The sequence below is a fragment of the Plecotus auritus genome (genome assembly GCF_963455305.1).
Source record: "Plecotus auritus genome assembly, chromosome: 4".
NCBI classification, from domain to species: domain Eukaryota; kingdom Metazoa; phylum Chordata; class Mammalia; order Chiroptera; family Vespertilionidae; genus Plecotus; species Plecotus auritus.
The window spans coordinates 182414011-182429397 of NC_137775.1; the positions used below are offsets into that span (position 1 = coordinate 182414011).

At 37.8% G+C, this 15387-nt stretch overlaps 1 protein-coding gene across 2 annotated transcripts in view; it reads left to right on the plus strand.

The window, feature by feature from the left end:
• Positions 1 to 15387, plus strand: part of CREB5 (cAMP responsive element binding protein 5) — a 392673-nt gene that overhangs the window by 71685 nt on the left and 305601 nt on the right. For both annotated transcript variants that reach the window (XM_080664373.1, XM_080664374.1), the window contains exons 3-4: positions 3827 to 3920; positions 15000 to 15121. In XM_080664373.1, the coding sequence (XP_080520499.1) occupies positions 3827 to 3920; positions 15000 to 15121 (216 nt within the window). The remainder of the gene's footprint in view (positions 1 to 3826; positions 3921 to 14999; positions 15122 to 15387) is intronic.

Sequence of the window (15387 nt, forward strand, 5' to 3'; positions counted from 1 at the left end):
GCATTACAGGATGCTTAGAAGCATCCCTGACCTCTACCTCTACCTCCTAGATCCCAGTAGCACTCACTCCCTGGTTGCGAAAACAAAAAATGTCTCCAGGCATTGCTAAGCATCCCAAATTGCCCCAGGTTGAGAATGCCAAATGGTTTGAAGTTTGGCTTTAGCCTTCTTTCTTTTTGGATCCCTTCCTTTTCGGCAGGGGGGGGGGGGGGGGAGGGTCACCTACCTCTAACTGATGCTCTCCACTGGATTTTAAAGTTTGCTTTAAGCCATCTCTTCTCCTTTTTGGAATTAGGCAGTATATAAAAAATTAAATGCCACAGACATGTGGTCACTGGTGTCAGACACTGCGAGAGCTGGGACAGTGAGAGGCCTGAGCAAAGGCTGTTGGGTTTGGCAGTGGGTGCTGGCCGGCGACCTATGAGAGAGGAGTCAGGGTGGGGGCCAGAGTGGAAGGATTAACGAGTGAGTGGGTGGCAAGGAAGTGGAGGTGGCCAGCATAGAGGACTCTTTCAAGAGCACTAGGGAGTGACGGGAAGCAGAGGAATATAATGGCAGCCTGAGAACGATGCTGCATGAGAGAGGTTCTTTTTTAAATTAAAGGCGAGCCATGGCTGGATTTATTCAAGGGCAAGGACCAGTGAGTTGGCTGGCTTGAAGGACACCAACTGAAGCACCAATCCTGGGAAGATACGGGGTGTAGAGCATCCTACGGAGAAGAGGGGATGCTTATTCCTCTGAGAAAGGACAGAATGGAAATGGAATCTGTGAGGTTACATCAAATTCTGAGGTGGAGGTGGTAATAAAGGATAAAAGGGGTACCTTTCAAATGACCTTGAACTTCTCACTGAAGGAGTAGGTCATTTCCTTGAGAAGGCTGGGGACTGAGGAAAAGGCCAGATGAACATGAGAATTGAGAATTTGTATAGTTTCTTGGTTTTTAGTAAAGCTCTAAGCCTCTCCCCTCAATGCCCTGCCAAATTTAAAGGTAAAGATGCATTTAAAACTTGATGTCTCTATTTAATGTGCAAGTGCTTCTTTTCCTCAACAGGCTGTTATAAAACATGTGCATCTTTCAGTTGAAGAGGTATTGGAATTGAGGAAGTGTAGTAGTTGCCCAGTGATTACAAGGATCTCCTGGTGGGGGGTTAGGAAATCCCCCTGGAGTCAATTGTGATCATGGCATTTACTTAGTGACATTCCATAGCCTGGGGACCTGCACGGAGAAGAAAGGATGACTGGGAATTGGAAAGGGGAGTGAATATGAATTATCAGTGCTGCATTGGGGATGATGGAAGGATTTTCCTCCCTTTTTCAACCATTGGAAAAACACTTGGTTCTATGAGGAACGGTCTATAGTACCTGCAAGTACTTTTTGTGTTTATAATGCCTTATATGTTAGCTTTGTCCCAGAAGTAAAGAAAAACAGCTTCTCTCCCCTTTCTGATCTCACAAAGCTCAATGTTAATCTCACTGTTCCTTTGTCCTCCACATCAATCATGTTTCGGGTTCCAGTGGCCTTTCTCGGCTCTGTCTTTGTTACAGACAATCCATTTTGGTTACTTATAATTTGCTGTTAGTTTCCTACCCAATTAAAAAAGACATTACAGATGTCCTATACTGTCTCTTTTAGAAAGTAATTTATAGTCAATATGAGATATGATGGAAATTATTATTATTTAGTAAGTATTCTAGTTAAAATTCTATTTTAAGCTATTATTATACAGAGCCAAAAAATGGCTTACAGGTACAAAGTAAAGGATATTGCTATGTTGTTGGTTATATATATCTCAGAAAAAGTTATAATAAGGCTTTTGAGAAAAGGAGTAAGACATTTAATCTATGTCTCTAAACCATGCATGGTAATGTCACATAGTTGATGCAGTCATTATAAGGTGTTATAGAAGACCAAAGAATAGATGAATCTGCAGCAAAAACCCATGTCATTATAAATCTTTGTATTCAGAAATCTCATGTAATTATCATGCTTTGCAAATTCTATACTCTCCAATTTATATATGAATGATATATAAATGTGTGATGTTTATTTGGAGAATTACTTTTAGAATATTTTGAAGGATTTAACCCAGTAAATTCCCTCATTCTCATGAACACATCATACTATCTTCAGAAGAGAGTTCTCTCATAGTAGCAGTGGCCATTGAAATTTATAATGACTCTCCAGAGGAACTGGGAAGCCCTGAAAGATGTCCTAAATTATCAAAGATTCAGAAATGTTCAGCAGAGTTTGTTGTCTTTTGTTATATTTTCACTTGACTTTGATAAAGCAGATACTCTGTTAAGTCCAGTTATTAAAAAATTCAGTCTGAGTCAGTATAGGCTAGGATCTATTATAATAACCCCAGAGCTTCAATGACTTAAAACAACAAAGGCTGACTTCAATTGCCCAAGCATACCCTTCTATTGTAGGTTGACAGGATGTTTTTCATAATCCTTTAGTGACTAGGATAATTGAAGGGCCACTATTTCTAATACTGTGAATCACCATGCTACAAGGGAGAAGGAGGGGGATCTCTAGAGGGTCTTGCATTAAGAATTAGATGCTCACATCTGGGTGACCTGTGACTTCCATTCATTACTCAATGGGCAGAACTCGTCATATGACCCCACCCAACCACAAGAGGGCCAGGAAACACAATCCCACCATGTGACCAGAAGACAGACAGCTGAAAATATTTGGGAGCAGCGTTTTGACAACCATATATCACTTTTTGAAAATTAAAAATAATGTGTTGGTTTATTACACTGTACAGAGTATAAAATACCAAAAATAATTTGTCACACTACTATAAATCATACGTATAATTATAAAAAAGTCAAATAATGAGTGTCCAAGGTCTTTATAAACAGAAACATACTATACAAATATCAGGGTGCACACTTATAGGTTTATATGTCAAATAATTAATCAAGACCTGTAATTCTTTCCTAAGTCTGACATGAATCAATATTTTTTCCTGCTTCATACATTTCTCCTACTTTCTGTTAATCTGTAGATAATGTCTAGCATACTTATTATGTCTTAGACTTACTTTTACATCATTATGGATAACAATAATTACTAGAGAAGAGTTCCAAATAGTTTTGCAAAACTCCAGTACTACTCAGGTCTAAATTAATTTAAAAAATTGGGCGTGCTTTTCTCATATGTTTAGGTAGAAATGGAAGATTACTTTTGTCAGGGTAGTTATTCTTTGCAATCATAAATAAACATCCATTTAAACAATCTTTTATTCTTTAAAAACACAGCATATTTCTCTTGTAGATATTATTTTAATATTTTCAATAGTATTAAGTTTTCTCTTTCTGTTTTATCTTCATCTAAACACAAACTTAAGGTCTATCCTTAGATACCGCTAGTTCCTAAGGAAGCATCTAGTTTACTGATGACTCATCACTGTTGGTTATATTCAAGTCTTTATTATTATGTCTAAGAATAAAAGGCCTTCAAAGGAATTCCCAGGGGAGGTGTGGGGAGTCATAGAATAGTGGAAGGCAAAGATCTTCTATGTCTTACTAGTACTCAGCCAGATTTTTCTACAACATAATTAAAGCCCTGGTTATAATGGAAATAATGATGCATATATTTGGGAGTAATTCAAAGGAACATCCCAGTATATTTGCTCACAGAAAATAATTTATCATTTTACTTACTCATGCTTTCACACTTTTTCAGAACAGTTTTTTGTTTTGCCTGTCACATTTGCAATGCTGAATAAATCTTTTTCTCTGTAATGGCAAATATATATTACAAAACTGAATGGCTCCTCTCCCCTCTCCTTTTTTTTCTCTATTTGTCTGACAGCGCTTCCCAACAGAGGACCATCTGATGATTCATAGGCACAAGCATGAAATGACTTTGAAGTTTCCCTCAATAAAAACAGACAATATGTTATCAGGTAAGGACCCATCAGGCAAAGAAGCTTTGGGTGATCAGCCACCAATACTTGTTCTACTCATGATAGGATGATTTCCACTAGAAAATTCTGTGCCATGAAAATATACATTTCTAAGGTATAAAAAAGACTTAAAATAATGGTAAGCAAAAATATAATCAGCTAATGCAGTATTCACTCAAATAATTGGAGAGCTGTGACTTTTCATTTTCTGGCATGTTAATATTTATTACTCTAAAACTTGGCTCCATATATCTTTTTAAAAAGCACACACCTGTGATCACTCAGGCGGCAAATATAAATTAAGCGTCTGTAATGCACATTGCATTGTTTTGAGTGACATGCAAGGTGTAAAAATTTATATGATTTCTGTTCTCAAGGGCGTCACAATTAATGTGTACCCTAACACTTAGCCAAAATAGAGGACTGGGGCTGTCCACGATATCCAGATATCCAGATGGTCCACGACTTACTAGATACTGGTAGTTTGATTTATGATGGTTCAACTTACAACTTTTTGAGTTTGTGATGGTGTGAAAGAGATATGCATTCAGTAGAAAATGAACTTTGAATTTTGAATTTTGAATCTTGATCTTTTCTCTCGTGGTGCTGGGCAGAGGCAGTGAGCAGCAGCTCTGCTCAGCCACGAGATCACGAGGTGAAATAACTGATACACTAGAGCGTCCTGTGTTGTCATGGTTTTGGGATATTGTGTTTTGTGTTTTCGCATCCCATCATGTCTATAACCTATGTATGGAAGTATATTGTCCTCTGTTGATTCTCACTTTGAACTGTGTCTCCTACTTCTGGTGAGAAGAAGAGTACAATTACTCCTGAGATAAACTCAAGATAATTGCCCAACTGTAGGGTAAAGTAAGTGTTCTGAGCACATTTAAGGCAGGCTAGGATAAGCCATCATGTTCAGTACGTTAGGTATATTAGATGCATTTTTGACTTATCATATTTTCAATTTATGATGGATTTATTGGGGGTAACTCTACCTCAAGTAAAGGAACACCTGATATCAAATGAGTATTGTAAGGAAAAATACTCTGCAACTTTAATAGAAAGAGCTCTCTTTCTAGACTGAAGTGGTAGGTGAAATTTTCCTTAAGAAACAATACTCCCTTCATACGTGGGAGATTAAAAGAGATACTGCATGGAAACAGCAAGTTCTCAGCAAATGTGAGCAGAAGTAAAAAATAATAATCCATTAATTGCCATTCCTTCCCAGTTTGATAGGTGGTATGGTAAGTTAGGAAGAGGGCAAGGCCAGGGTGAGGAAACTTGAACTCTGTCTAGCCTGGGCTCTCACTCCACCAGCTGTCTGACCTTGAGGAAGTTAACACACCCTTCTGGGCCTCGGTTTCTTTTTTACCATAAAATGGGAATGTTTTTATCTGCCAAATCTATTCCACAGGCTTATTGTGAAGATTCAATGAAAGAATGTAAATTGAAGTGTCTCATAAATCCCAGCAGGGTAATTGAAGCATTTCCCATTACCCTTCTTAGGCTGGAAATATTTCCCCAGAGCCACCAGCTCCCTGGCGTTGTGAGAGAGTGAGGTATCCATGAATGCATTAGAGTGATAGCACAAGAACAGCTGATGGCCCTGGCAATTATAATTTAACATTTCTATGGCACTTAAATCTTACAAGTATTTTATTAGCCCAATTGCTAGTAAATCCACCAAGAGTTGGTCAGACAGATTATTTTTACAATTCTTATTACTGATAGAGGAGGAGACACACAAGGACATGGAGCCGCTTTTCCAAGCTCACCAAACAGGGCTAAGATGAGGACCTTGATCCTGTAGTACTAACCCATTGACTTGTACTGGCCACTGCATGGTCAGGCTTTACAAGTTTATATACACAATCAAATACTCCTGGTGACAGAGCTGTCCACACAGCTTCATCAACCCACCAATGACTTGCTAATAGTTCAAATACATTGTGGTTTGGAAGACTCTCCAAAGTCCAAGGCGTCCTCTTCCTTGTCCCTCCATCACCACCTAACACCTCTCTCTCTGCCTGTTTGTTTTTACTGAATCAGCTGGCTCTTCAGAAATAGTTTGTGTGAAGTCTAGAAACAGATACAGAAACTCAAATTTGTAAGAATTATAAAAACCTACAAGGGCTAAGAAGGACCGTCAGTTTTTGTGTTTTTATTACTTATTACTTCCTATAGAGTCACTGGTGCTATAACTTCATAGTTCAACAGTGAACCTATATATGCAAGTAGCAAGGCTGTAGACTTTGCATTTCCAAATATTTAAATACATAAGTTCTTCCTTTATTTTTCCGAAATAGGATCTCTAAAATAGACTTCATGGTGGTAGGGGAGTGGGAGGTCACTATTAGGGGGTGGTAATTATGTGGAGATATTACCAGTATAGTGGTGTCAGCATAGTATCTTATCGGCATATTGCTAGTAAGGCCTCCAAAAAGTCCCATCTGAAGGTCTGAAAAAAATAGCTAAATATCTGTGAACATTTCTATATAATGGATATGAGCAGGGTTTTGATTAAGTTCTTGCAGCTTTTCAATTGGTCCTATCAGGCCCTTGTTAGTTTAAGGCTGTTGCTGCCAATAACTGGCAGTGTCAGGGGGAAAAATATTGGGAGAAAAGTCACTCTAATTTTTATTATGTCAAACTTGGAGTAAGAAAATGAAGGGAGAAATAAATGGGGAAAAACAGCATGAATAATATATTGGCATATTTTCTTCTGCTTTCCCATGCTTTATGTTGAAGCTGGTATGAAGTCATTTCATATTCCCAATGAAATTAAGTGCTAAATTTTTGAACTTGTTACTCGTTCTGCATGTTCGTAGTCTGGTAGAATTTTCTTGCTGGGATGGAATACAGAGATATCCAGTCCAACTTTATTACTTTGCATTTAGAGGACTGAGGTCTACTACATGTCATAAGCCAGTGTTGTCCACATTGAACAATAATGGGCTATCTACTGGGTATTTTTGCTTTCCTATTTGGTTTTTCTAGGAAAGACTTCAATATGTATTTATCTCGAATCTCATTGTAGTTTTAGCATATTAGAGTGTGATTACAAATATGATTTGAAGTTTTTACTTGTGTGTATCTTGACTTATTGAGATTTGAATTTATTAAAAGCTGCAGAATTTACTCTCATTAAAACAGGTTCATTAAATTTTTATTTCTTAATATACTTGAAGCCTATGTTGTGGCCTATCATGAAGACGAATGATCTTTTACAGTTTGAAATATATTACCAATAAAATAGTATAAACCAATCTTAAATCAGCAAACATCATCAGGGCAAAAGTTTTCAAGTCCCTCTCGGGCCATTTTTTAAAGCAATATTCAATTAAACAAAATTTTATTCCAAATGAACTAGAATTTGACATTAAGAAGATAAAGTATAGTAGTATGTATATTCATTACTAATTTCAGGATATCTTGTTAAGTTGTATTTTGGAAAATCACTTCAGCATTTATTAACTATAAATATTAAAGTTAGGGAAGTTATTAAGACACTGCAGATATACTCTTCAAAGATAAATGTCCAAAGAGTTGTAGTATCTGAAATAATTACATAGCTTTGGCACAAAGTCCATTTTATTTAGGCCAGAGTGATCTTTGACCTGCCACAAGGCAGGGTAGTCAAGGTGGTAGTCATGTGTTTGATTAAGCTGCAGCTGCTCTTATGAATAGACAGTAAACATAAAGACCTCCCAGTCTAAAGGGACAGGACTAGTAGGGACATGAATGGGGATGGTTTGGGATTCTAGGGACAAAAACATATAGCCCTTCCCTCATTGATCCTCCCATTCTTATTTGATCCACATGGCCCATTTACAGAGTCCTGATATTATGATGGACACACTCTTTACTTTCAGCTGTTCTTGATCTGATAGATGATAATTTCATGGTGATGGAAGTTGTGATATTAAAGGTTTTTAGATGCCAAGTTCAAAGAGAGAATCAATTGAGGACAATATATTTCTATACACAGGTTGCAAAATTATCAGCTGTTCTGTGACATAATATCTGTTTGGTTTGAAATATGATCAAATTTCAGTGTTAAAGATAAAGAGGATGATGTTTGGATCTATTTTAATGGCATTATGGTTAGGCATCCAGAAATTTCTAAATTTTGCCCTCAGAAATCCCCACCCCCACTTATTTACGGGGTCCCCAAGTTCTGTGCAGGAAAATAAAGGGCAATTTTATTTATAGCCAAACAAGGAAATAATATTCCAAATGAGAACTCTGTGTGTATGTGTTTGCACACACATGTGCTGTGTGTTGGCAGAACATGGTAGAAATATTGTCTTAGATTATGGGTTTTGCTTCATGGTGAGATTACTAGGCATTTAAAGGCATGGACCCACGTGTCTCTTTCTTAGACTTCCCATCAGAGATGTTGATTGGGTTTCACCTTTCAGGAAAGGTGAAAGTTCAACACTCTTGAACTTCACTCATTCATTCATTCAACATACACTTACTCAACAAAAATATGATCCGACAAGGATCCTATTTTGTTAGGTGCTAGGAATGCTGCAATGAACAAGACTGACGAGGTCCATCTTCCATGGAACTTCGTATACTGTATTGGGAGTGGGGAGGAAGAGAAATAATAGACAAACCCCTCCCCAGATAAATAAATAAGAAAATATCCACTAGTGATAAGTGCTGTCACTAATAAGATAAAACATGACAGTGGGACACAAGTGGTAAGCAGACTGCCTAAGGAAGGTTGGGAAAGCCCTCTCTGCATGGGTGGCATTTCAGCCAAGACCTGATGTTCAGTACTGTGGGCTCAGGTGTCCTTTCTCCTTATCTTGTGAATATGGTGAGACCGGAAGTAGTAAAACCACAAAACCATATGTGGTGCAGCTGACTATATCTTGAGCTGACACACAGAAGAGAGACCAGAGAGACTAGATTCCTCATTCCACCTTCCTTATCACCATCTGATACAGAGCATCTAACATAAATGACAATATAGTCTCTCAGAACCCAACTGTGTCCCTGGATTAAGTCTAGAATTAGGACCTATCTTTAATAGGCTGTAAATCTAATTCTCTGGAGAAAGCAAGAATGTTGTTCAATGAAGTGGAACATTTGTTTCCAAGATACTGATCCTGATCAACCAGACAACTTCAGCCCAAATCCATTGCTTGTGGCTCTTTGTTACAAACTCTGCTTAATCATCCATGGGCATTTTGAGGGGGAAGCCAAAGGGAAGGTAATATACCTCACCCAAATTGTTTTTGGAATGAACTAGAATATAAAAACCCCGACTGAGTAAGTAAATAAATCACAACACACACACACACACACACACACACACACACACACACACACATACACACACACACACACAGCCCATATTTAGTTCCTCTTCCATTGAAGGTGAAAGTACATAGTGAATTCCCACTTTGTAAATTAATCCAATCTTAATGGAACAGAGGGTGATGGACATGGTTTGCACCAGAGGGCAGCATGCTAATAACAATAGCTTCCATTCACTGCCTTGTCTTGTGCCTGCAATTGTGCCTTCTCCTTTCCATGCATTGTATCATTTAATTCTAGCTACTTTTTCATATGAGGAAACAAAATCAAGATGATGAGCAGCTTGTCTAAAGTCCCTATGTGTCTATAATTTTCTTACTATATGCCTGGATTTGGTGAGCTATACATACTAAGAACATGCTTTGGTCTTACATTTGTGTTTGAATATAAATCGATGAACTGCTTTTTCTTTTATTACTGACTTATCTATTTAATAGCAATCAAATGAAGAAAATGAAAGTTTTTAGAAGGAGATTATACTAACACATTAGCATTTAGAGGAACAAAGATTGTGTTTTTAAATCAGATTATCTTGTTCATTGCAACAAGTGGCTATTGGCATTTATAGGAGCTTCTCAAGCATGTTTCAAGCTGATCTAGAAAAATAGAACTTTAAATGATTCACCTGAATACCTCAGAGGCCTTGATCTGCAGTCATCTTTTATATATGAAAAATTGGTTTCCAGTCTATTCCATCTGGAAACCCTCCCCTTTAACAAAGAGTGTTGGAGAACTCGGGCAAATTAGTGACTAAGTGGAAATGTTAAGCTTGAGCTTTCACTATTTGGGGCAGGTTTTGATAAGACAATCGCCTTGGATCCCATTCACTTGGCCAGCAGAGACATGATCTCACAGTGTTACTAACCCTTTTTCACCAGCTCAGCTCTTCTAAAGCAAATTAAAATCATGGCTTGATTGCTGTTGGCACACTTGGGGTAGGCCATGGCTGATAGTGAGGAGATGTAGAACATATAATTGTTTAATTTAAATCTAAATCTATGTTCTGCAGCTATGTGTTCTAAGCAGGGCCCTTGTCAGAGCCTTTTTGACTTGTCTCATAGGCACTCTCAGGATATCTAGTCCACCAGCTGTCCACCTTGACAAAGTACAGATTCCAGAAGACGATTCAAGAGTATGAGAGTGTCTCATCTCTCACTGATTTGGATCACCCCAGCCATGGTCTGTTTTTTAAGCATCCCACAGCTGTTGTTCTAAAACCAGAGTTGCTTTGGTTTGACTCATGGTAGCACTGCATCTTGGGATAAAGGGAAATAGAAATATCAGTGTCACTGAGAGGACCCTATCACTTCTATTGTACTTTTATACTTAATAAAAGGCACATTTATTGCAAAGAAGCCTGTCTGGAATTCCGTGGAATTCTGTCATTTGTTATTGATTATTGCTCTTATAAAGGATTATGTATTTTCAAATTTATTTAATGTAAACTCTCTTAATCAGAACTTTATTAACATTCATATAGGGACTAAGTAAGAATATTGTAAAGAAAGCATTACTGAAAAATTCATGCAATAGCTGTAAATATAAACCAAATGTAAAAAGTATCTAAGAAAATTGCCTTGTTTGAGAACCCCAACTCTTACTAAAATAGATAAGCTAATTCCAGTTACTTTCTCTATTGATTTGAGTGCACTCTTGGGAATTCCATTAAGCCACATTTTGTTGGCTGAAATTAAGTCATGCAAATAATAAAAAATGCACTGCCTTTTAAAAAATACCCTATAATTAGAATAGTCACTAATTCAAACTGATCTTTTTTATAACTGGTCTGAATTAGTGAGGCTTTTATAGAATTACTAGCCACCATCAATTTAATATGAAATGATGTAAAATTACTTTACATAGTCCTTTAATAATAACCATAGTTAAGAATATCAGACCAATAGGGAAGAAAATTTTCTTAGGATGTCCACATTCTTCTCCTTCAGTATATGATGGGAACTCTGATTTTCTTTTCCTTTTTTTTTAAAAAAAAATTTCTTTATTGATTAAGGTATTACATATGTGTCCTTATTCTTCTTTTCCTTTTTTCTTTTTCCTTAATTGATGACTTGTTGCTCTGCCATTTTTTTTATCATTGAGGAAAATAAAACATAGACAAATACTTAACTCAAATGCAGCTCTAAAACCGAATAAGGTAGCAACCTATTATTAAATTTGAGCAAACTCACCACTTTTTAAAAGAAGAATCAGGTTTCAGGCTTTAGCTTTGTGCTTGTCATTTAGACTTTGGAATAATCATACTCACTGAGTCTGAAGCACTGATGCTAGGCAGACTATGGACTGATGGGAAAACTTAATGAGTTACTATTTTTTTTCTAATAGTTCTAGCCATATACTTGTTTTCCTTCCCAGATGCAATGTGGTATACAGGATTTCCTATAGTATAACTGGTGGGTGAATTCCTAAATCATAATGCTGTTTGTGGCACTCTGCCGGGTACATATACAAGTAGTGTCTCCACATGGCCAGTGTCCTTTTCCTAGCTATCTACAGAGGCTGCAATTCTATGACAAGATGCTCCTTTTTTCAAGAAATAGACTCACCAGAAAGGTAACTAGGTATTTAAATATGGCAAATGTTACAAAGGATTTTTTAATCCCTCTGGTGTCAAATCTTCATTGTTCAGTGGGTAAAGAGATCCACAAGGATTCGTGAGATGAGTAGAAGTGGTAAGATTTCTCACGTGCACTGGCCCCAGGTGTCTCCTAAGAACATGCATGCTATTTGCAACCTGCGAGAAGGTAACACGCAGATGCTCATGCAGTGCCAATTCAGATTTACAAAGGCAGTAACAACAAATCACTGTCAATGTGGGTCAAGTTCCGACTCAAAAGTTACTTAACTTTCAGTTTCCTTTGAGATTTGGTGTTATCCCCCTCTGTCATTCAGATGGTCCTCACTGAAGTGGAAACACTAAAAGAATGGTGAGCAAAAGTCCTTAAACAATCGTCTCAGCTCTGAGTTCCCACTGGAGTTCCTGTAAGTCCCTGGAGTGTGGCCTCCTGGACACACATTAGACATTATCCACCAAGAAAGCATTGGCCCCTATCATTCAGGATATGGAAATTGCTGCTGCTGTAACTAACCAGTGTATGCACTTAGTTTTAAATAGGGTGTGGTTTACAAGAATTTTAATTTATGGCCATGGACATTACCCACTTCAGGTCTAATTTCAGCTGGAACAGTTATTTGACAAGGCATTCATGTGGCTAAGAACCTCTGCCTCTTTTATTTAAGCTGCTGATAGATTTAGCTGTTCCCTTTTTGAAGATTTGCACATTTCCTGGCTTACTTGGAACTGGTACCATGTGGGATCAAAGACAACTGGAGACCCTGTATTAATTCTAATAAATGTTAAAACAAAAGTTAAGCTCCATTGTCTGGTTCCTGTTGTAACTGGAAAGAATGGCTCATTCACAAGAAGAAAATGAATAAAAAATTAGGAACAGTGTGCCTTATCTATTCCAAATGTGGACATAGATATCTGTTTTGTTTTTCTCTCACTGTATCATACTGCAAAAAAAGTCCCATTTGGCAACAACTCTGGGGCCTTCATCTGGGTATATTCTGCTCTTGGGATGGGAGGAACTAACTCCATTTACAGCCCTGGCTCCCCTTGTTCCCTCGCTTTTGTTTCTATTGTTGTAGAGAGGCCCATGTTGACAGAGACATTCCTGTCCCTGTGCCATGCTTCTTCAACCTCCTTTGCTGATATATGTGAGCATGGGCTGGTATTTGGCAATAATTTTGCTTTAGAGGAGACATAAAGCATCTGTCAACTTTGCTTGGGGATTGGCCCCTGATGCTAGCCTGAACTCCATTTCATGGGCCATCTCCTGAACTCGTCTCATTGTTCAGGACTTGGAGCCTCCAGGATGACTGTTTTCTGTCCCTGGAATCATGGTCCTCAACTTATAAATCTACAACAAAGAATCATAGGAAAATAAAAGGAAAGTAAAACCTGGAAAACTAAATTCCAGCTGATGGCAAGTGGTCTAGTATTTCAATTTTCACATGTGGTATTTTCTCAGTTTTTTTAGTCACCAAAAATGTTTCTGCAGGATAGTAGAGAGTCTATGAGATTGTAATACAGTTTTATTGTATGAGGGATTCAGTGATTCCCAGATATTTCAAAAGAACCAAAGATTGTTAGGATTATTAATTACTGATATGATTATGGGACCCAATTTCTAAATTAGGCCTGGGGTGAGTTTCAGTGTCCTCATAAGTAAAATGGGGGAAATAATTTTTACTTAGTGTGATTGGTGTGAACATTAATGAGATGGTGCATACAAAACGCTTAGCACTATGCCTGGCTTGGAATAAGCAATAAATGGGAGAATATGTGCGCGCGTGCGCGCGCGCACACACACACACACTGTTTTATTTCCACTTTCAGGTCTTAACTACTCACACCTTCTATTCAGAAAGCCCCTTTATCTGTATATCCAGCCCTTATCTCTGGCCTAATATCTAGTGTCTAACCAACCAGCTCTTACTTATATTCCCATTTAGCTGTCCTTTAAATGGTCATATGTTTCTTTGCCCTAATGACTGTGCTGTTTGAAGGGAACCCATTACGATGGTGATTTTAGGATTCACAAAATCATGTAACTTTAGAACTTGATTTAAAAGATGAGGACTGTGAGGTCTAGAGAGTTGAGGTAATTTCCCCCATATCACGCTCTTTCAAATCTAGATTTCTGGGTTGTCAGTGTTGTCTTTTACACATACAACAGAATTCTTTGGAGCTGGGAGAGTCTGGTCAAAGCTCAGGATTCAGATTGAGAAGGGAGTATGTTTGTAGGTAAAAGAGGACTTCATAGTGATAAGATGGTTACAATTTGTGTGAGCTTGTTCAAATTACTCAACTAATTCATTTCTAAAATAATATACACCCTACTTATCTCACAGGATCTGTGAGATCTAGATTATAGAGAATGTTGTGAGAAAATAGTTTGTAAAATGGGCAAATATTAAGCCACAAATAGTGGCTTGAGATCCTCCAGTTTTCAAAGTAATAAGCTCTCTAAACAAGTGGTCGCCAACCAGTGGTCCATGAGGACCGCTGCTCTAGACAGTCCAAATATGAAATAAATTTTATTCCTTTTAAAGAATATTCTCAGAACATTCTTTTAGCTATAGCAAAGAAAACTAAAATTAATTATTATATATTAATGGATTAGGAGTTGAATGTATTTGACTTGGAACCTTTCATCATTCTCTATGACTCTCAAAATGAGAGAATTGCTAAATTTTCCTTCTCCTTTATGGAAAAGGAATTCACATGTCTGTGTATTTCTCTTTGTTTGGTATACAAATCTACAAAGTCCTTCTTGCTCCAAGCCCCGTGAAATTAGACTTATCATGGGCTCAGCAGATTTTTTGGCCGATTTTTGTTAAAAATTTTTTCCAGTTAGTTTTGCAGTGTAATTCCAGTGATATGGACCTAGCAAGTCAAGGGTGGGACCTCCTCAAGTTGTCTGGAGGGAGGTTTGGAAATCCCTTACCTACTGTAGCCAACTATACACCATGTTCCTCCTTTGGGATTTATGGTTTAATTTTCTTTCATATTCTCACTTTATTTAAAGGGCTGGAAGATTATGGGTGGCCAGTTGGCATCTTAATTAAGGTGAGGGGAGGGGAGTTGTGAATTGAATATAGGCTTCCCACTGGCTTTTGAGGAAAAGATCCCATGAATGATCACTCGGTCTCTGTTTTCAGATCAGACTCCAACCCCAACGAGATTCCTGAAGAACTGCGAGGAAGTGGGACTCTTCAATGAGCTGGATTGCTCTCTAGAGCATGAGTTCAGGAAGGCTCAGGAGGAGGAGAGCAGTAAGCGGGTAGGTTTGTTGGGATGGATGCCTCGAGAGGTGCCTCCTCCAGCACCTGGTGGAAACTCTTGGTGGAAGTGGATGGTACTGCAGGTTGATTGCTGATGTGGCTTGGCCCTTAAACAATATTTTATCCATTTGCAAATGTCCGTTTAATGTTTTGTTTTGTTTTAAAAAAGGATGAATCCCTGATTGTGATAGAACCTGAAGCTAGAAAAATCATGGGAAAAACGGGTATCTGAAATACTAAATTCAAGCAAAAAAAAAAAAACAAC